Source organism: Hemicordylus capensis, chromosome 4 (genome assembly GCF_027244095.1).
Source record: "Hemicordylus capensis ecotype Gifberg chromosome 4, rHemCap1.1.pri, whole genome shotgun sequence".
Lineage (NCBI taxonomy): Eukaryota > Metazoa > Chordata > Lepidosauria > Squamata > Cordylidae > Hemicordylus > Hemicordylus capensis.
Genome location: NC_069660.1, coordinates 65,012,337 through 65,034,224, shown reverse-complemented (window position 1 = coordinate 65,034,224; position 21,888 = coordinate 65,012,337). Strand labels below are relative to the sequence as shown.

The window sequence follows — 21,888 nt, the reverse complement described above, 5'->3', positions numbered from 1 at the left end:
ATAACTGGCCCTATCCACCAGTTTATTTATTCTCCACCAGTTTATTTATTCACCTATCCACCAGTTTATTTATTCTCTTTATTTAGCAGGGGGAGAATAACTGGCCCTATCCACCAGGCCCTATCCACCACAGTACCTCCAGTGACTGTGGCTGGTGTCTATCTTATGTTTCTTTTAGACTGTGAGCCCTTTGGGGACAGGGATCCATCTTATTTCTTTGTTATTTCTCTGTGTAAACTGCCCTGAGCCATTTTTGGAAGGGTGGTATAGAAAATGAATAAATAAAATTTTAAAAAAATAACCTGCATCTGTGCTATATCACTTCAGATGACGGCTCATATAAATGATTGTTCTTCCATACAAAATAAGTTCCTTCTGCATAGAAAGGTAGAAGGTTTTAGCCTAGCCTCCTCCCTAACATTTCATTTTCTGCATGAAGGGAATATTTTTTGTATGGAGGACCATTGAATCATGAGGCCCCACCTGCAGCCTATGCACAAGTTTAACACCTCATTGAGAACTAGGCCATTATATCATCATTGTTTCTGAAGAAATCTTATGAACATTTGCTCCTAGAATGTGGCATTTGAATGCTATCTCACACACACACACACACACCTCCAACATGTTATTCAGCCCAGTTTCTCTTTATTTCCTATGCAACAGTGGCCAAACTGCCCTAATTATCCTATTTTCTTGCATGAAGAAGTGGTAACGCTTACCTTGGGAGTCAGTTGTTTGTTGGGTCCAGTTTTTGAAACTTACATTTCAGACAAAATCAAAGAATGGCACTGAGCTAGAAAATATGCTTGAGCTAGAAAACATGATAGTTCTACCTTTCTTTGTAAACTTCAGATGTCACATGTCTGTGGTTAGACTGGTGGGTTGTTTGTGGCTCATACAGGGGTGTCGTGGAGTGGGGATGCGCAGGGATGAAGCGCCGGTTCTTCTCAGCTTCTCTGGCTGTTAGGGTGGGCATGGCCATGGGGACTGTAATGGAGAGCCCCTGCCCTTCTGAATTTGCAACTACATCACCGGGCTGATATGTGGCTTGTGTATCACTGAACAAATTGGAGAAAACAGATTCTGTAAAACAAACAACCAATAAGAGTGCTGTAATTGGGGATTTTTGTGAAACAAAATGATTTTAAACATTTCCACTTAATGATGAGTACCACTTTACATTTTGGATAATTTTATCCTTTAATTCCAATGCCATTGGGAGTTGTCAGAACAACTAGAATTGGGTGCCATTTCATTGATACTAGTGTGGCATGCAGGTGCCCAGGACTGGGCATCAGCATGCCACTTAGCGCATCAGTACAGAAGGCCAATGTCAACATAATGGGGAAATTTCCAGGACCGAGTAAGTAATAGGCCTTGTTCTCATTGAGATGATTAACTGTTATCTAAAGGTAAAGTTGTGCCATCGAGTTGGTGTCGACTCCTGGCGCCCACAGAGCCCTGTGGTTTTCTTTGATAGAATACAGGAGGGGTTTACCATTGCCATCTCCCGTGCAGTATGAGATGATGCCTTTCAGCATAGAAGCATGCATATGGAAGCACACCTGAGTGGATGCTCCTGCATATTTTTTCTAAAGGCATCCTTTCACATAGAAAAGCTTCTTTCCTAACATGTACTTATGGCTTCTGTACATTTTTAAGGAATAGGCAGCAAATATGCTCCTGCATATAAATTAAGTTAAAAATTCCCCACACATAGAAAAGTACATATTGCCAGCAGCCGCGTCCTTCTCTCCTCGTGCTTCTTGAAAGCTTTGCGAGGAGGAGTATGAGGAAAGGCACTCTGCAAAGCTTACAAGGGTCAGAGGGAGCAGTCCTGGAGAGCCGTCTATTGGCATTGGCCAGGGGCATCTCATCACTCTACAGGAGCCCCAGTAATCTGTCACCTGATGAGTACATCACATTGCCTCATGAAAGGCTGCCCGTGGCCTTGGGAATTAAAGGCAGATGAGCTTCTTCTCCACTTTAGCCCTGAAGCCAAGCCTCAGTTCACAAGTTTTCTAATGCCAAGCCTTTGGATAATTTAAAGGCAATCCCTTGAGGTAATTTACACTGCAGAAAGACAGTGAGTGACTGTCGTCACAGTGTAAAGGCTCCTTTGAGAGGGTCAAAGTGAACCAATGTCCCAGAAGCCAACCCTCGCTTTTCTAGGATTTCTAGGGGGTTGGGTTTCTTCTGATGAAAAATATCAGATTTGCAGTCATTCTTGGAGAATTTTCATCCACCTGAAGGTGCAAGTATTAGAGCCTAGCTCAGAAATGTTCTATGTTTTGGAGCCATTTTCTATGTTATAATGCCAGTGATTTAGAACTAGTAGAAAAGTTTGAAGTTGGGGTGTTTTTTTTTACCCTTTTTGTTTCTTTAGAGAAACCTGTTCCTTTTGATGTTTCCTTTTCTCTCTCTCTGTTTCATTAATAAAAAGGCTTTCCTGTATTCAGATTCTCTGGGTGGTGTGATGCCGCAAATGCCAATGCTCACCCATGGGCCTAGCAATTTGGTAACATTACTATCCTGAGGGATGTAGGTATAAGGCAGTACTCACATTACAGCCCTTATCTTTTGTGAAAACGTTCCCTTAATTGTTTAAAAGGCTGCAGGGCCATGATTTAACTAAAATTGGAGGGAGTTTGATGATCACACTTCTGGATTTCATTAAAGGCTCCCCTACCTTTTCTACTATAATTCATGTTGGTACATATGAAGCTGCTTTATACTGAGTCAGATGGTTGGTCCATCTAGCTCAGTATTGACTATAGCAGTAGCTATATAGGGTTTCAGAGAGAGCTTTTCCCCAGCTCTGCCTAGAGGTGCCAGGAACTGAACCTGTTAATTAAATAACACTGTCTGACATCCAGACTAGCACTGTGTGAGTGCAGCAGTACTGAGTTCTAGACTACTGCTGTGCTGGCACATAAGTGGAGGAAGGGAAAGTTTTTTACAATCCCCCTTTCCTTCTGAATATAAATCCCCCTGAGGGACATATTTTCATGATGCACAATGGGCTGGATGTCAACTATTGTTGGTAAGTGTGATATAATCAGTTTAGTTTATTCCCTAAATCCTCCTTCTTAATTGTTCTCATTAACCTCTGATCCTTCTTAGCCAGCAGCTCTTACTGTTTGTTCTCTCTCTTCTCCACTGTCTATTCCCTCTAATCTTGAGCTCTCTATCCCCTCTCATCAGGTTATATTCCTTGACAGCTTGCCTCCGATATTCTATTCTTTTCCTCGATTCTCTATCCCCAATTGCCTATCTTCTTTTCCAAGGTTTCTCCTAGTAAATTTGTGCCATCAAGTCGATGTCAACTCCTGGTGACCACAGAGCCATATGGTTTTCTTTTGTAGAATACAGGAGGAGTTTACCATTGCCATCTCCTGCTCAGTATGAGATGATGCCTTTCAGCATATTCCTATGTCGCTGCTGCCCAATATAGGTGTTTCCCATAGCCTGGGAAACATACCAGCGGGGATTTGAACCGGCAACCTCTTGTTCCCTAAGCAAGTTACTTCCTGCTGCACCATTAGGTGGCATTAGGTACCTTCACCTAGTACCTCACCCTAATTCTTATAGATAACTTATTCCTTCATAGCCCATCCACAATGCAGTGGTGGTTGATGGTTCCTGGGACTGGAGGCAGGGGGGCAGGGGCACTAGGCAGGACAGGTAATGCTGGGTGGAGCCAATTGTGGGCAGCTCCCCGAACACTTGTCCTGATGTACAATCACCTATGGGGAGTAGACAGTCATTGCTGAATCTTCTTGGCTCAAGCTGAACACTTCCTGGTCAAGCATAGGAGTGGCTGAGGGAGCATAAAGCCACAGTCTGCTCTAAGGAGCTTAGGAATGGAAGAGTTAAGATGCAGGGTAAAAGAAAGAGTTTCTCCTCTTTGGCGTGCTTTTCTTCTCCTTTGTGATTTTTTGTAGAGTTCACATTTATGATTCTGTAATGTACTTTCTGTGCTTACCCTCTACAACTTGCAATTGAATGATTCTTGAACTTGAATCAAGTGTTCCTGTTCCACACTTGTACATTCCCGAGTCTTCTTTTCTCAGTCCATTTATGATGACACTGAAATTTCCCGAGCTATTTTCAGACAAATAGCTTTCATGCTGTTCAGCCGTGATCCTGTTTGAATAGGGTAGGGGAGAACAGTCGAATCTCCTTAGTTTGCACAGGGACTTCCTCCTGCTTGGCTCAGCACTTTCAGATGGACAATGTACTGTCATTGATCCTCCTAACTTCCCCCACAAAATTTCAGGTGATTTAAGCAGATTAGGACCTGTTTAGAGAAAACAGACCACAGTGTCTTACTACTGTTTCTATTTATACGTTTTTGCCAGTTTTAAAATAATTTTTAAAAGAATCATGAATATGTTTCTTGTAATCTTAAAATTATATTATCATATCATAAAATCAATATTCCAGACAATCAAAATATATATTATATTAGCTTAACCTGCCCAGAGCATCTGCGTGCTAGTACAGATGCTGCTGCTGCTCCCCACAGGAGCAGCAGCAGCAGCGGTTGACAGGGCCCTTCCTTGCTGCTGCCACCACCATGGCCGCTCATTCCCCTCAGTCTGGGCCCATCCCTTGCCTGCCTGTCTCCCTCCACCAATGGCCTTGGTGGTCCCAAACAGCAGCAGTAGTTGACTGGGTCCTTCCTTGCTGCCGCCACCATGGCCACTCATTCCCCTAAGGCTGCTGACAGGCTCAGGCCCATCCCTCACCCTTCCTTCTTTCTCTCTTCCCCTCCCTTCTTTTTCTCTCTTTCTCTCTCCTCCACTCACTCTTCCCTTCTGATTTCCTTCCCCTCCCTTCTTCTCTCTCTCTCTCTCTTTCTCTCTCTCTGAGTTAACAGATCTTGTTCATCTTGTTTCCTCATCTAATTCACACAATAGCAGCCTCTTTCTTCTGAAAGGGTTCTTTCCTCCTTCACGACCCCTCTCTTCACAGACCCTGCCCTATATATATATATATTCCTCTCCTCTTCAATCAGGAACATCTTCCGACCAGTAACAGTTGCATTCCAACTGACTTTAACCATCACAGGCTTCTCCTCCCTATCTGCATATGGAATCCCCACTGCCCAATCACCATAGTACTTCTGCTCTCACAGGCTCCTCCCCACTATCTGCATATTGAATCCCCACTGCCCAATCAGGTGTTTCTGCTTGCGAACTCTCACGAGAGCTGCCACACACAGGATTGGCCATGGGTACGCCTTAGAAAATTATATATAGAAGGGGGGAATTAAACGCAGGTAATTAAAGCATTTTTCTTGAAGCAGAGAAGAAACCAAGGGCATACCAATCAAATATGCTCAAAAAACTTTAACAAGACACCTTAGGACAGTCCAGAAGGTGGAGTGGGCAGGTGGGGGAACTAAATCATATTGCCTTGTGACTTCAACTATTCAGTGGAAACTTTACCCATTTTTCCCTACACAGATTATTTGTTCTTTGCGGGGGGCAAGGTGGTAATTCAAGTAGAAAAAATCATCTTTAGACCTTAGCTTCACATTGGAAACATCTCAGATTTTAAAAATATGTATTTATTGAAGATTGAAGGAGAATGATCAGACAAAAGCAAAATTAGAGACCTATTGTGGCATCATCCCAGAATTCTGCCCGGGAGTGTTCAGAACTAACTTCTTGAGTCCCATTATCATAGAATTTTGTAAAAATCCAAACCAGAGAATCTGGACCAAAGGGCCAAATTACATGCAATATGGGAGATCTATAGGCAGGCATCTCAATGTTCCCCCCCCCACTAGGAGAAGAGGGGGCAGGGTTACAGCACTAAGAAGGTTTAGCCCTGTCCTCAAACTGTTTTCTGGACAAAAATCACCCTCTCTGCTGATTTTTTTTTCCCCGAACCAGAAAATCTAGACCTAAGCCTGAATGCATTTGCAGAACTACGTGGAGCATCTGCCTAAAATCTCTCTTTTAATTCTTCCAAAGTAAGTGAAAGAATAGAGTTGCAACTATTTCCTAAATCATTATGGTTCTTCTCTTAAGTACATTTACTGTTTAATAAGTGAGAGTTACTTCTCAATCAATTTAACTTCTGAGTAAAATGGCCACCAAATGACCACCTTCAAAATGGTCACCACGCGGGGGGGGGAGGGGAGAGGCACCAAGTGGGCTGAAGAGCCAGTCGAACGGCCGGTGGTGGCATAAAGTGAGGCCGTGGGGGGAGAGGGAACCTCCATGGACACCACCACCACGCCACCGCCTCCAACAACTCCCCCGAAGGGGGTAAGTTAAAAACAATTAATTATTATTTTTATTTTAAAAATTGTTCACAATCCCCCTGGACTGAACTGAACCGGGGCGGGGGAGTTTGAGGGGGTGCCAGACTGAACTGGCCTGGTACAGTTCGGGTCCGATCTGGACTCGAACAGAACCGGACCAGCCAGTTCCATGCACACCACTAGTGTGAGCTCCATGGGGAGGAACACAATGTTGCCTTCCAAACCTCGTGTCCTAGAATGGGAGCATTTGTATACGCTAACAGTATTCCCCCGTTTTTTCACACACATGCGTGGTGGGCTTTTCATCAATTTGTTGGTAAAACCTCTTTTTTAACCAACAGAAACCTTAAGCAAGCAGACTAATATTGTTCAAAAAATTCAACTTGAACATACACAGAGGTTTTGTAACTACAACTTTCAAAGAGTTTGTTTCCTGAGAAGTGGTTTTTCCACTCTTCTCACACCTAGGCAAGGCAGCTCTTATGTTAATGATTCTCTTATCGTGTTAATAGTCAGTTAACGTCAGTGCCTCGCTCTATTTGTAGGAAAGATGCAAATATTTTTAGGAAATATTTTCAGGAAAACTCACTAAAAAACAAGGATTTTAAAACCCCGGAAATACATTGAGATAAGCTAGAATTCGGAAGACAAAGCCCAAATTATTTGGAATTCTTTGGAAGCACCTGTGGGGTGCTTCCAAATATCTTGAATGGACTATGGGGTAAGCTTGGCTGGTGTATGAATGCACACACTCTCTTCCAAAGATTTGTAGTAACAGCCCTGTGTGGAAACATTCCTGGTCATTACCTATAAAGCCCTGGATGGCTTAGGTCCAGGGTATTTAAGAGGCCGCCTTCTTTGTCATGAACCCTGCCACCTATTAAGATCAGCTGGGGAGGTCCACTTATGGTTGCCACCGGCTTATCTGGTGGTGAGTCAGAGCCAGGCCTTCTCTATGGCTGCTCCAGGGCTTTGGAATGCACTTCTTGTCAAAATAAGAGGTTCTCCATCTCTGGTTGCTTTTAAAAGATCCTTAAGACAAACCTGTTTTCTCAGACTTTTAATTAGAACTAATTTTAAACTGTTTAATTATTTTACTCCATGAAATTGTTTATTTAGTGAAACTGTTTTGTCTATTTTACTTTTATATTGTAACTTGGATTATGTATACCACCTAGAAAGATATATCAGGTGGTATATAAATATGATTAAATAAATCAGTCTTTAGAACAGCACACTGGCGGACAGTCTGACTAAATTACTGAATAGTAGTTTAACTGTTACTAACAACAACCATGCCATACAACTTTGTTTACTACAACAAATATTTATATACTGTTTTCGAACAAAAGTTTCCAAAGCAGTTTACACAGATATATAATAAATACATAAATAAGATGGATCACAATCTAAAAAGAAACACAAGATAGACATCAGCAACAGTCACTTTCGGTACTGTGCTGGGGTGGATAGGGCCACTTACTCTCCCCCTGCTAAATAAAGAGAATCGCCACATTTAAAAGGTGCCTCTTTGCCCAATTTAGCAAGGAAACATCCAGAATGAGTCTATGATGTGTTATAAAATGGCCCTACAGTTGCTTTTTCTTACACTTTAAAGAAAGTTCCCTCAGGTTGCCTACCTTCCAAAACAGTTAAATTCACTCCAGCATGTAAGCCATAATTTGTTTTGCCAATGCCACATCGGTAATTTCTGGAATCCTCCTTCTTCAGCTGTGTCATTGTCACCTGCAAAATCCCTTTTTGAGGAATGTCCTTCATTGATACTCTTCCTTCATAGTCTTGAAGAGTGAAGTGATTAGTGGAAATTATAGTCTGGCAGTTGCGAAGGTTGTGCGATTCCTTGCACCAATATTTTCTGTCATGTTTATTGACTGTGGTGGTTGAATAGTAGCATTTGATTGTGACCGATTCCCCAACATGACTTATCTGCATCCTTGGCCCATATATGTTTCCTGAAACTATAGTGAAAAGGGGAAATTTTTTATTCAGCCCGCACTCACAGTGTATCATTTCATCTTGCCCAAGATGCTATCAAATAAATGAATCAAATTAAGCCTTCATAATTTGTGGGACTATGAATCAAAGGCATATTTATTTATGTTTTCAACTTAGTTTAGTTTTGGGGAGTAACAAGTAATGATGGTGCTGAGGTTTGGAATGGGGATATTGGAAACCAACTTCTCCAAGTTGGAACCTCCAAGCTTATCATGAACTGTGCCCAGCATTTGGCCCTGGCTTATAACAGGTTAGCCCTGACACTAGCCTTCTCTGACCCAGTGACCCTCATCTCTTTTTCGCCAAACTTACTGAGAGGTCTCATTGATCTTAGGTCTCCATTAGGCCTTAGGCACTGCCATGGCACCTATTAGGGCTGTCAGTAATCATGAGAACTGTAGTTCTGATACATTTGTGTACCTGAGATGCTGCTACACATGTTCACAACAGCATCATGATGTTAAATATCAAAAGAGATTGTAATTCTCATGAATCCTACTAAAATGTCAAGATCCATGGGAAATATTTCCTATGGATCTTTGCAAATGAGATACTGCCAAAGTACCAAATGTCTACCACCATCCTGCAGCAAGGCCTGCCCCTTGTGGGCAGACCTAGGAGACATGTTGTCTGGTGACACAGGAACAATCAGAGAAATTTGTCTCTCTTGCTTGCAAGCTCTGGTGCTGCTGCGTTACTCCATAACTCTTTAACTGCACCGTAGCTTTTTCATGCAGTGTGAAGTCTGCATTGATCAGAATGTCAGCCAGTAAGTCAGTCAGTCATCAGCAGGTGTGGAGGGAGGCCAGTGGTGGCCTGGGTACAGCCCGCCACCATGGCCCCCCTAGCCACACCCCATACGTCATGTCTGCATCTGACATTAGATGCAGGGGGCATGGTTTGCTCGCAAATGGGGCTGTGCCCCCTGCTTGCGAATAAAATCCAGCCAGTGCCATGTTCACAGTGTGGCAGGAGAGAGTTGCTCCGGCCACACTGTGAATGCAGCACTGATCAGATTTTACTGCAAATGGGGCATGTGGCCCTTTTTGCGAGCAAACCACACCTGATGTCTTTCATTGGGGGTGTGGCTGAGGTGCAAGGTGTGGCCTCTGAAGTGCGACAGTTTGTGTTATTCAGACCCGTTCACACTATGCTGGTTCCAGCAGTTGTCAACAGGTACAGGATCAGTAGATTAACGTTCTTCAGTCATTTGAAAGGGAACACATTCTTAGAACAGAAGTTAACATATATTTGGCAAATTTTGTTTCGTAAAAAATTTCTGGACAACTTGTTTTCTGGAAAAGCCTGCTGTAGTGATCAGCCACCCCTCCCCTAAAGAGTTAACTGGAAGTGAACCCTGTCCTGACTGACAGGCTGGTGAATTCCAGGGCTCAGCCAGTCAGCACACCAGGTGGGTGGGACCTAGAGAGCCATTGGGAGGAAGTAGGATTTCTTTGTGATATGAAGCTGGGATGGAAGTGCAGAGAAGAACACATGTGGCCAGGGAAGATGGCTGCAGCTCTTGGAAGATAGAACTGCAGGGGCTTGAATTCTTATCCAGGGTTTGGTGAGTTCAAGACAAAATAAGTTAAGTCTAGGGAAAGTTTGTTTTGTCAGATTTTGTGTTAGACTTTCTGTTTCTTTGGTGTGTGTTTTGTATATACCTGATACGGGTCTATTATCACTTATCTGTAACGTAACTATAATCAGAAACACTAGCCTTCGCCCATCCAGTCAGGGCATTGCCAGTCTGTAAGCTTTAAATTGTGCTTTTGTATTTCCCTACATACCTGTTCCTTGCAACTGGGTAACCATGATTTTTAAAATGCGCAACCCCAATATCACTCGGGGTGCTTTTTGAAGTTATCTTGTAACCTACTGAGTATTTTTCTCTGTAACTAAAAGCTGAGAAATTCTCAGATGGACACAGTCTGTAGCATTTGAATAAAACTGTTTTTCTTTTTGCTCTTTTATGTTACAAGCCTCTCCATGTGGATTTTTAACTCAGAAAAGGGGTGGGGTGGGATGGTTTTTCCCTCCTCTGGTGCAAAAATGCCTCAGGTGGTCAACAGCTTTCAGTTTTCTCACCATGTGTAGGCTTGCACATGGAGGACTTTGGTGTACTTTTCCAATAGCAAAAGAGAGTTTTCCCTAGGATTCCACCCCAAGTCCAGGGAGATTCAAGCTCTGTAATAAAGAGGGATGGTGGTGGCAGCCATTTTTGAATCTACCTACAATAAAGAAGAGTTTTAGGAGTAGCCTTCGCCAGAATGCTCAGCAGTGATGTTACAGTATTTTTCTTTCCCCTCATGTGAGCTTGCTCTGAGACAAAGACTATAATCCACTACATCTACATACAGATTTTCTTCAGTAACAATAGCATTTTTCAAACATATCAAAGGCTGCCTTCAAGGAGAATGGATTTAGTGGCTAACCCAGAAATGGCAAGATGGTATCCAGAAGCTGGATCTGGACAGTTTTGCCCTCACAGCTATTCAAGTCCCACTGTGGATAGGGAATGGATCCAACCCACTCCGGTAAGTTTGCCACCAAGCAATTAAAGAGATCTAAAATGTGGCTAGAATAGCAAAGAAAGCACATTTAATCTTTAGCCACCAGTCATTTACTCCAGGAAGTTTTTCACACCCAGCTTTTAGTTCACACCTCCTCCAAAATGGAAGGGGCGCATTCACGTATTGGCCAAATTTACCCCAAAGGCCCTGCAAGGTATGAGGGAGGTAAGTCCCTGCAAGTTATCACACACAATTTGGGTTTTTCACTGCGTGTTATAGGGTAGCCCAATTTATATCCGGGGTAAAAAAAATCCACTTTTTGTGTTGGTTTTTTGGGGCAACTTCGAACTTGCAGCAAACCCACAGTAAAGCCTGCTGTCTGGGAAAGCTCCAGCTGCCCCAGTGGTAGCCAGTCAGAACTGCACAAGGTAAAAAGCAATAGAGCATGAAGCAAGTCAATGTTGCTTGAAAGATATTTCTCATAACTGTGGTACATATGTGTATTATCTACTGTATTCAGTTGGAATCAAATTACACTACTATTGTAGCCTAATCCTAAGGAGATCCAAGTGAGCCTTTATTAAATATTGGTTGTCCATGCTGATTCATTGTAATTGATTCACACCCGAAATTTGTGTCTTTTGGCTACTCACCATGTAGCAAAATAAGCAAAAGAATACAAGTGGCCATCTTCATCACCATGTTTTTATTCCGAAAGAAAAGGCAAGCTGGGACACCAAATATCCTTGAAAAACCTGATAAGCACATGAAGGGATTTTGATCATTTCATCTGTATTTGAGGTTGGAAGGAGTAAAAAAGCAAATGTGACATCAAATTCTATAGTCCAAGGCAGTGAATCATCCATGAAACACAATTGTCTGACATTTATGTATGAACTATAAAGCAAACAATGAAGTCTTTTCTGCAAAAATAATCAGCTTTCCTATAGGAATTTCCCAAAAGACCATTTGACTTTAACACAACTCCATTTCATGATTTTCCTTTTTTTTTTTTTTTTTTAGATCTTCTGTGTAACTTTGTCAGCAGTTGTGACTTTGAATAGAGCTAATGTTCATGCATCAGACTGTGAGCACTGGGTCTGTCAGTAAACAAAACCACTTCCCCAACTGAGTTAACTATTTCCTTTTTAAAAAATGGTGTGTTATATTTTAAGAGGTCACTGCTTCAAGTGTCTGCTCAAGAGATGAAGCATCAGCTGAATTTCACCAACATGTCCATAATGGAGAAGTAGACATTTATAGACCAACTTATTTGCAAGTCTAGCCCTGCCATGAAGCAGGTTTGGGGATATTTGTCACCCTTCTCTTTCTATACAAATGTAAGAATACTAAGCAAGTTCCTTTACAAGTGTGTAGGTAAGTGGACTTGCTTTGTATCCTTGCATGTGCATTAGGAAGAGAATCAAATGAAAGCCTTTAATTTCACATTTGTTCCACTAAGGCAGGGGCAGCCAACCTTAGCTTTCCAGATGTTGTTGAACTACAACTCCCATCATCCCCAGCTACAATTGTCCTCAGGCATAAATTGCACCACTGCACTAAAGGGAAACAATTTAACAGAAAATGAATTAAAGAGCAGATATGTAAGAGAAAGGAAGGAATTGGGGGTGTGATTTTAATAGAAAGCAAGGACAGCTCCAGGGAGTGGGGAGTAGTGGGTGTTTCCCCTCAGATATTTGCACACCCACTTGCCCCTCATTTCTTTTTCAGAAATCTAACATGTAGGGCACAGATACTGCCCCCCCAAACCCTTTATCTTTCTGTGCCCACCCCACGTCAGGCAATATAATGTCTTGGGCAGACACTGCTTTCTTTAATCTGAAGGGATGAAGGCAGAAGGTTAGAAAACAACAAACAATTACATATTATCAAACTGACAAAACACTGGGTATTTAAACACTGGGTATTTTAAGCCATCTGGAACTCCTCCATAGGAGGCCAAACTAGATGTGATGGGGAAGCTATGGTTGTTCTTCATATTCCTGTCTCAATCGCATTTAAAGCTGGGGATGTAGACTGAGGTCTATGGTGCATGCAGGTAAAGGGAGTTGAAGCCATTTCTTCTTCAGGGAATTTTCTCCCAGTTCCAATACTAAAAGTTAGTCAGTCTAGGGAGTGAGGTGCTTGATAAGATGGAGAATGGTGAGATAAGGTAGGAGAAGAGGGATCCAACTCCCTTTACCCTTGTACCCTGACAAATAATACGCTGATACATACTCTGTGCATTTAGTAAACATGGTAGTAAACAAAATGGCTGCCCTACCACATCTAGATTGGCCCATAGATCTAAGTAAAAACAAAAGAATGACTCCTTGCATATCTTGGTTTGCATTGAAGAAGTAATTTTTAAAGGTTCCCTGGAGCAGAAGTGCGAGCTGGACATAGAAATCAATGGAGAAATACAGGACTGATGTTGCTGTTTGGCGCCAGTGTATCACCCAGGAATAAAAGTCACATAGGAAGCTACCTTTTACTGGGTGAGATAATCGGTCCATCTAATCGGTCCATGCTGCCCACACAGACTAACAGAGGCTCTCCAAGGTTTCAGACAGGAGGTCATTTCCAGCCCTACATGGAAGTACTAGAAACTGAACCTTTAACCTTCTGCTTGCAAAGCAGGTGTTTTACCTCTCTACTATGTCCCCTTCTTCTGCTAGCAGCACAGCTGGTACAGAAAATCATATGCATGCAGCTACAAGAATGGTCAATTGTCCATTATTTTTCTTATATACCGCCTTTTCCAAAGACTCTAGGTGGTGAACAACAACAATACCAATATCAATTATTATTTCTTGTTTACACAGTCAGACAGGTGTTATTGACTGGTTTGTTTTATCCAGACATCAAGTCCTTCCCAAGGACCTGGGATGGCTGTATTTTATTGTCAGTTGTTATAGATATCGTCACAGAATATAGGCTGTTCCCAGTAAAGCTGCTTTTTGTAATTGGCTGATGGTGATTTCTATTATTATTATTATTACTATTATTTAGTTAGTTTATTTATTTATGGTCATTGACCAAAAATAAAGCCAGAAATTACAAAGGTTGCAATAGCAAAAAAACAAATATCAGACAAACAGACAATATCACAATAGCAATTAGAACGGTACCAAATCGTCATCACAATCCGAGCTCCCCTTTGAATCAGTCAAAGAGCTACACACCCTAGTGACTATATAACAAAATTTCACCACGGTATAAACAAAATAAAAGAATCATTATCTGCAAGTAAAAATATAACTAAAAAATCATCAGGTTGTCCAGGGAATCTAGTCAATAAGGGTAGAATCAGACAGTGCCTAAAATCCCAATAGAAACTACGGTACAATAAAATATGAGCAATAGTTTTGATTTCAGCGGAGCTGCAAGGAGAAAGCCTAGCCTCCATGGGTAGATGTTGAAACCTCCCAGTAAGCAAAGCTGAGGGGAAAGCATTAAAATGGGCTCTCGAGAAGGCACAGCAGAATTTAGAAAAAGTAATAGATGTCAGATATGGTACAGGGGAAAAACCCGACCCAATCTTTAATGATCTATAGAATGCAGGCAGACAAGCCACCTCATTCTGCAACTCAATATCATTCATTCCGTGACAGACCATGTTTTTTGCTCTCACAAGGCCCATTTCAAGTAAAGAGTCTGGAGCTAATCCAAGGAGAAGAAGTTTATTGCCTATCTTCAGACACCAAGGCGGCTGAGGCATGACCAATAAAAATTTGAGTATAAGTCCTACTGGTTGAAGATGAAGTTTTGGCCAATAATAAATGATTAACAGCCAAACCCTAGTTTCTACCTTTAATAAACTAGCCTCCTGGCAAATCACCACATTAGCAGTGCACCTAGGTACAGAAAAAAGAGCTCCCAGGAAGCCTGACTGGATCCTTTCTAGAGTGACAAAAATGGTATAGGGGCCTAACTGGGCACCATATAAAAGTTGTATCATAGATTTGGCTATATATAGTTTAATAGCAGCAGGGACATAGCCACCACCCTGAGTACAGTGGAACCGCAGTACAGCTGCTACACTTCTTTGTGCCATGTCAGAGACCACTCTGACATGTGCAGATTCCTACCATTGTACTGAAAAACCACTCCAAGATATTTAATACGTTTCACTTGCTCAATTCAGTGACCAAGTGAAATTCTTAACTCTGTTGTTAAAACAGACAATTTTAGTTTTGGAGTAATTGATAACCAAATGCCCCTCCCGGCAATGGAGAGCCAAGGCCCCCAAGGCTCTCTTAAGACCTATCCTGGTCTGCAAAAGGATCACTGTGCCATCAGCATATAGAAGTATTGATAACCTTTTGTCAGCAAGTTTTGAAGCATGGATGTCCAAACTCTGGAGCTGTTTAATTAGTGCGTTAATATAAATGTTAAATAGAAAAGGTGCCAATATACAACCCTGCCTCACGCCTTTAGAAGTTGGAACTGAATTAGATAATTGGCCCTGTGGATGAATCAGACAGGATGAATCAGACAGGGAGAGTGATATTCTCATGTGGTTTGTAGATTAATAATAACAGCTGCTTATCGATTGATGAATTTGAAAGTTTTGATCATAAGAGGCCTCTAGAGATAGAATCGAAGGCAGCTTTAAAGTCAACAAAGGCTGCAAAAAGAGATCCTTTGTCAGAACAAACATGTTTGTCAGCTAAATACTGCAGAATTCGGCAATGATCCATAACTGATCTACCATACCTAGAGCCAGTTTGTTCTTCCTCCAGAAAGCCCTCTTGTTCTAACCAATTGCATAGTTTTATACAGAGATGTTTGGCGTATGATTTGCTGATTATATTAAGAAGGCTTATTGGCCTATAATTAGCTGGATCCTCTCTGCTTCCTTTTTTGAAAATGGGAACTATGATAGCGAGACTCCAATCATGTGGAATTTGGGCCATCTGATCGATATATGTGAATAGACAGGCCAGAACTGGGGCCCACCAATCAGTGTTAGATTTTAGTAGATCGGAAAGGATGAAATCATTGCCAGGGGCCTTCCCACTCTTTAGTTGAAGAATCAGTTGTTTGGTTTCTTGAGACATTACGGGGGGCATTGAGGAGTGGAATCAACTGGTAAATCCAACTGAGTGTGCGTACACTGGTCACTATAGAGAGAAAAGAAATGAGATTCCCTCAGCTGCTATTGAGCTAGCCATATAACTGGAGGAGGAATTAGCACAAGTGGAAGTCAACTTCCAGAAGCCCACAGAATCCTTATTCTTGACAGTTCTAATAAGGGTTGTCCAATTTTCATGTATGGCAGCTCTTTTCTTTTTCCTCAAAAGAGCCTTATAAGCTCTCTTTCTCTTCAACACTTCTAATTTCAACAGCATAGATGGGTTGGCTTTAAAAAAGGCAAAGAGGGAGACAAGATCTCTCTTAGCAATCACAAAGTTCTGATCAAACCACTTCCTTATGGAACTGGTCTTAGATTTAGAGTGAGCGAGACCAGGTCTAGACAGAAGTGGTTTTCAATTCTGAATAAGTGCAACATAAGCACTGAGCATGGAAGAAGAGTTCCCTAACTCTCCTAAGAGCTTAGTGCGGAACGCATCACCATGCTCTGAGTTGAACCAATCAGTAACCACTTGGTTTAGCTGCCAGTTCCACTTAACTTTAAGCAGCCCAGGTTCAACAGTTGCATTCAAATGTGTGCTCATGGAGTGTTTAAGGAAGTGGCCTGCAAAGCTGCAAAACAAATGAGTGGAAGATGGTCACTCTCTGGTCTTGGTGCCATTTTAAAATCCATTACCCTCGTGACCAAGTCACGTGATACCATTAGATAATCAATGGTAGAGAATCAGAATCAGCTTTTATTTCGATCAATGACCAGAACAAAACACAAGCAAAAAGGAAAAAGAGAATAAGACATCATAAAATAGTAATACGCAACTTACATGCAATGTAACAAAACTTGGCCACAGAGTTAGTACTCATACTATCAAATTTAGACAGTAATAAATCAAGATAAAAGTCATCTGAGCGGCCAGGAAAAGACTTCAACAAGGGTGAGATAAAATCTAAACGGGCATCCCTGTAGAGGTCACAGTGAAGAATAAAATGTGCAGTCGACTCAATAGCACCTGAGCCACAAGGGCAGAGGCGCAAAACATAAGGAATCCCCTTGAACCTTCCCTTAAGCACAGATGTTGGAAGAACATTAAGACGTGCAAGGGTCAAGGCACGCCTAAATTTAAGAAAAGTTATGTTACTTAGGTAATCAGCAGGCTTAAGATTGTAGAGCTGGTTACCTATATACAAACCTCTAGATATTTTGGAGGCTTCAACCTGTAGGTCAGTATCAATTATTCACTGTTTAATAACCTTCATAGCTGTAGTAGAGCCCATCCTAACAAGTTCTTCAAGTGGGATCCCATAAAGTTGAGATTTTATTTTAAGCGACCGTTTCCATCTCGAATCAAAGGGGTCAGTCATAATAAGAGGGACTAATCCCACTTGTGAGAACTTCAATTTTAACCAGAATAGGAAAGTACATTTCCAATAAACCGATTCCAAAGTATAGAGGCCTGCCTCCCGTCTAATAGCGGCATTTGAGACACTATTTGGGACCTGGAAGATGGATCTAAGAAATTTTGTCTGTATGGCCTCCAGAGGTGAAAAATTGCAGAAAGGGCCCAATTGTGCACCATATGTAAGCTGTGGGTGTACTTTAGCTGCAAAGAGTTTGATAATCAATGGTAGAAACCTTAACCACAGACCAGAAGGAAAATTGTCCAGGGCAATCCCCAGGGTCAGCTCCATTCAAAATAAATAAATCTAATTTATTGGCCATCTGGGCCAGACATAGCCCAACTAAATTGCTAATAGGATCTAAGGAAGTGCGAGGATGAAAATGAGAGGGCAAATGCCTGATGAAACAGGTGGGTCTTCAGAAGGGCCTTAAAAGCAGCCAGGGAGGGAGCTGAATGAATCTGGGGCAGGGGAGAGTGTTCCAAAGAAGAGGGGCGGCCACAAAGAAGGGCCTCCTATGGGCACCACGCACTACATCAGGACCCAGAACACTAAGGAGGGCCAACTGAGAAGACCTCATAGGCCAGGATACAACCGGCCGAGAGAGGCGATCCCGGAGATATACAGGTGCTGAGCCCATAAAGGCTTTATAGGTGAGAACCAGCACTTTGAATTTGACCCGGAAGTGAACAAGCAACCAGTGCAGCAACCGTAAAAGAGGTGTGACACTGTAAAATCTACAGCCACTCATAAAGAAGTGGGCCACTGCATTCTGGACTAGTTGAAGCTTTCAGATCATTTTCAAAGGCAACCCTAGGTAGAGAGCATTACAGTAATCCAAACAAGAGGTAACACAAAGGCATGATTGACTGTTGCCAGGGCCTGCCGGTCGGGAAAAGGCTGTAACTGGCCAGAGATAAGTTGCAATAAGCCCATGGCTGCCATGGAGGCCATGAAATCCTAGGCCATCATCGAACCATCACCCAGGACAACAGGTTGAATTCCCCCAGAATCACAAATCTGGGGTTCACAACCAGCAGGCCTGCAGCAAGGTCAAGAAACTCAGGAAGGCTCAGGCTGGGCAGAGGGGCCGCTGGTACACAAGACCCAACATCATGAAAAGGCACTCACAACCTGCTGCCTGCAGGGCAGGGCCCCTAATCAATGTGAGATTTCCCCTATAAATCACTGCCACTCCGCCTCCCTGGCCAAGGACCAGGGCTGATGGAACAAATGGAAACATGGTGGGCAGATCTCAGATAAGGCAACTTCACCATCATGACCCAGCCAGGTTTCCACAATACAAACCAGGTCGGTCTGTTCCTCCATAATAAGATCAAAAAAGGAAGAGGTTTTGGAGAACCAACAATCTGGTTACCTGGTCCCAGGGAAAAGGAAGGAAGATTGGAAGCAGAAACCTGACACAAATTGCTACCCCTAAGCTGGCTAAGCAGCCTCCTCACGCCATATCTCCTGAATCCTGACACTGTGGGTATAGGCTGCCCCAAATCACCCACCCCAGATAGCTCCAAAAGGCACCCACACCTTGCCAGGGAGCCTAAGAAAGAAAAACAAAATAGAAAAAAAGAAATAAAAACGTAACTTACACAACAAAAGAAAATAAAAACTCTATAAACAGAATCAGAATACAAGTAGAGAAAAATAACAAATTCAGCAGAAAGAGCTAAGAGAAAAGAGGAGGAGACAGACCAGGTGATAAGGAATGAAGATAAGAAATTGCAGAAATAACAGAGGAAAAAGAATAGGAATCATCCTGGGAGTTCATCCCAGGCAGCTCCTCAGAGACCAAACAATAATCAGGGAAAAGAGAGCTAATAGAAGGAGCTGAGGACTCAGGGAGAAGAAGGGAATATTTAGCACAGATCAAAGTCGGATGCAAAAAGGGGTGAATATGCCCAGATCCATGAGGAGAAGGAGAAACAGAAGCTGAGGGAAAGAGAACAGTATCTAAACAAGTCTGTGACTCAAAAGGCCTTGATAGGGCACTCCTGGCTGAATGCCAAGACATGTTATCAGAAGGAGCCACACTAGAAACAGGAGAGTTTACAGGTGCTGACTCAACAGCACAAGGACAAGAAGTTTGAGGATCAAACTGTAAAGTATTAGAAACAGGAGAGGAAGTGAAACAAGTGTGTGCTAGCAGAGATTGAGCTCATCCATACCTTGTTTGCTGGCCCACATTCTCAACAGCCTGATTGATTGATTGATTGATTTGATTTATATACCGTCCTTCCGAAATGGCTCAGGGCTGTTTACAATTAAAACAGAAAACATTAAAAACAATTAAAACAGAGATACAAATATAAATACCAATTTAAAACAACTTAAAAAACAATTAAACTATCAAAACAATTAAAACCCTGAAAACCAGGTATTAAAACAATTAAAACTGATTAAAAACCCTAAAAGGCCAGGCCAAACAGATAGGTTTTAAGGGCTCTCTTGAAGGACAGCAAAGAATCAAGTTTATGAATTTCTGCTGGGAGTGCATTCCACAGTCCAGGAGCAGCTACAGAGAAGGCCCGCCTCTGAGTCGTCACCAAACGAACCGGTGACAACTGGAGACGGACCTCCCCAGATGACCTTAACGTGCGGTGGGGATCTTGTAAAAGAAGGCTTATGAGGGTAGAACAAGAGCCCTGTCCTGGCAAGGAGCCAGGATGCTCACTGTGAGGTGGGCAAGTCCCATCAATCAGTCAGGCTGCAATTCTAATTTATTATTCTTTTAAATTATTCTTTATGTCGGGTTGGTGTTGGGGGTCACCATCATTGGGCAGCTGCCAAGGGTTTTCGGTGGGGTCCACTGCTGATCCCCAGGAAGCTCTCATTAAGACCATTAACCTGTTTGCCAAAGAAGATAGTAGTACACACAACCAGTAGGCAGAGATCAGCAGCAGTCCTGAGGAGCTCAGACTCATTGCTAGAAACCCTGCAATCAGGGCAGATATAATCAGCATTTAACTGGAGGTCTGGTTCCCTAGAATGGAACCAGGATATTTTGTTCCATATTGCCATGGAATGGGGGGGGGTGTTCAGACAGGCATTCTCCTGTTGATATTGCTCTGCTGTGGGTATAGCCTGCATGTCAGCCAATAAAGGCAAAGGCAGCATCAGTGCTTCCAGTGGAGTGCTGGTGTTGTGTGGCCATTGACACTTCATTCTGGATTAATGCAGCACTCACAACCAGGGGGCAATTTTCACCAATATTTCCTGCCTGCAAAAGTGCTGCATGTGACTTGGACGCAGGTCATTGAGGGTCATGCAAGCCTCAGGACTCTACCTTTGGGTCTCCCAGAGAGTGCCTCTGGCAACAAGGGAGATTGGTGAAAAGCCTCCCATGCTTGCAAAAGCATCAATACCAGTGCTCTCTTGAGAGCACTGATATTGTTTTTGTCTGCAGGTCAGCCCTTACATCTTATTTAGCTGGTTCTCTTGTTACTTTAACTCCTCCTTTATGAGACTGTACATCACTTTAGGTACTTCATGTGGGAAAGAGGTATATACATTTAATAAGAGGCTTCTTGCATGAGGCCACTAGATCACATGGGAAACAGCCACAGTAGTGCCTCTTCTGACTGCAGAGAAGTGCCATTGTGGCACAATGACTTCCCATACAATTCAATGGTCTAATATGGGAAGAGGCTTAAATATTCTCACAGCTATATGCATACCCTCAGTTAGCAGCAACATCATTTACAGAATCTTTGGATCAATGCTGGAATGCTCTTTGTTGCAAGGTGCAACAGCTTTTGCTTCCTGATGCATTTTCAGGCACTCCAAGGATTTGTATAGTATATGTCAGCCTTACCTCTTAGAGGAAGACTGAACATCTGGTATCAGAGTTCTGACTAGCCTAAGCTCTGGTGAATTTTTTCATTTTGTTAATGCCTCATGATGTTAGGACAATTTTGCATTTCCATAAACCTCACAGGCTGGCGTTGTATGATTAAATGAGAGTTGCAGCTTTGTCACTGTACATTTGAAGATATATTTCTAACTCATTGGGTGAGAGAGAAATGCCTGATAGCATCGCCTCAGACAAACATACAGAAACTAGAATTTTAAAATAAGGGTAATTTAGAGGTCTCATTTTGGGCATTATTTCAGCAATTGTAGCATGAATAGACCTACGTGATCTACAGCTTACTCTATCCCTTTCCCAAGTCTAGATTTCAAACACTGGAGTACTTTCTGCAACCACCTGCTTGCAGAGCAGGAAGAGCTTGCTCCAATAGGTCAACAGAAAAAGTGCTTTAGTACCAGTGAAAACCTGTACACCTGTAGCTATGCTTCGATGGTAGCAAAATGGAGAAGTGTCCCAGGATAAATTTTGGTGACAACACCTCCTCCCTTCCCCATCCATCTTTACCTTGTAGAAATATGCTTTCTGGGTTCACCACCATCCAATTCAAAACACCATTTATGTTCTGTGTATTCCATCTTTCCTTCCAAGAACTCCAGAGCAACATGTGGAGCTCCTAGAAAGCCTCCCGATCTGGATTGCCTGCTTAGTTTTAGAGTGGGAACTGCAAAAGCTGTCTTACTACCATTATATGAGTATCTAGA

At 42.4% G+C, this 21,888-nt stretch overlaps 1 protein-coding gene across 1 annotated transcript in view; it reads right to left on the bottom strand.

Moving 5' to 3' along the window:
* LOC128324748 (polymeric immunoglobulin receptor-like) overlaps positions 1-21,888 on the bottom strand; it is a 35,664-nt gene that overhangs the window by 10,357 nt on the left and 3,419 nt on the right. Inside the window, exons 2-6 of the mRNA XM_053249689.1 lie at positions 19,485-19,570; positions 11,463-11,564; positions 7,921-8,259; positions 3,989-4,303; positions 837-1,086 (exon numbers count right to left, since the gene is read on the bottom strand). Of these exons, the coding sequence (XP_053105664.1) occupies positions 837-1,086; positions 3,989-4,303; positions 7,921-8,259; positions 11,463-11,564; positions 19,485-19,503 (1,025 nt within the window). The 5' untranslated portion in view covers positions 19,504-19,570. The remainder of the gene's footprint in view (positions 1-836; positions 1,087-3,988; positions 4,304-7,920; positions 8,260-11,462; positions 11,565-19,484; positions 19,571-21,888) is intronic.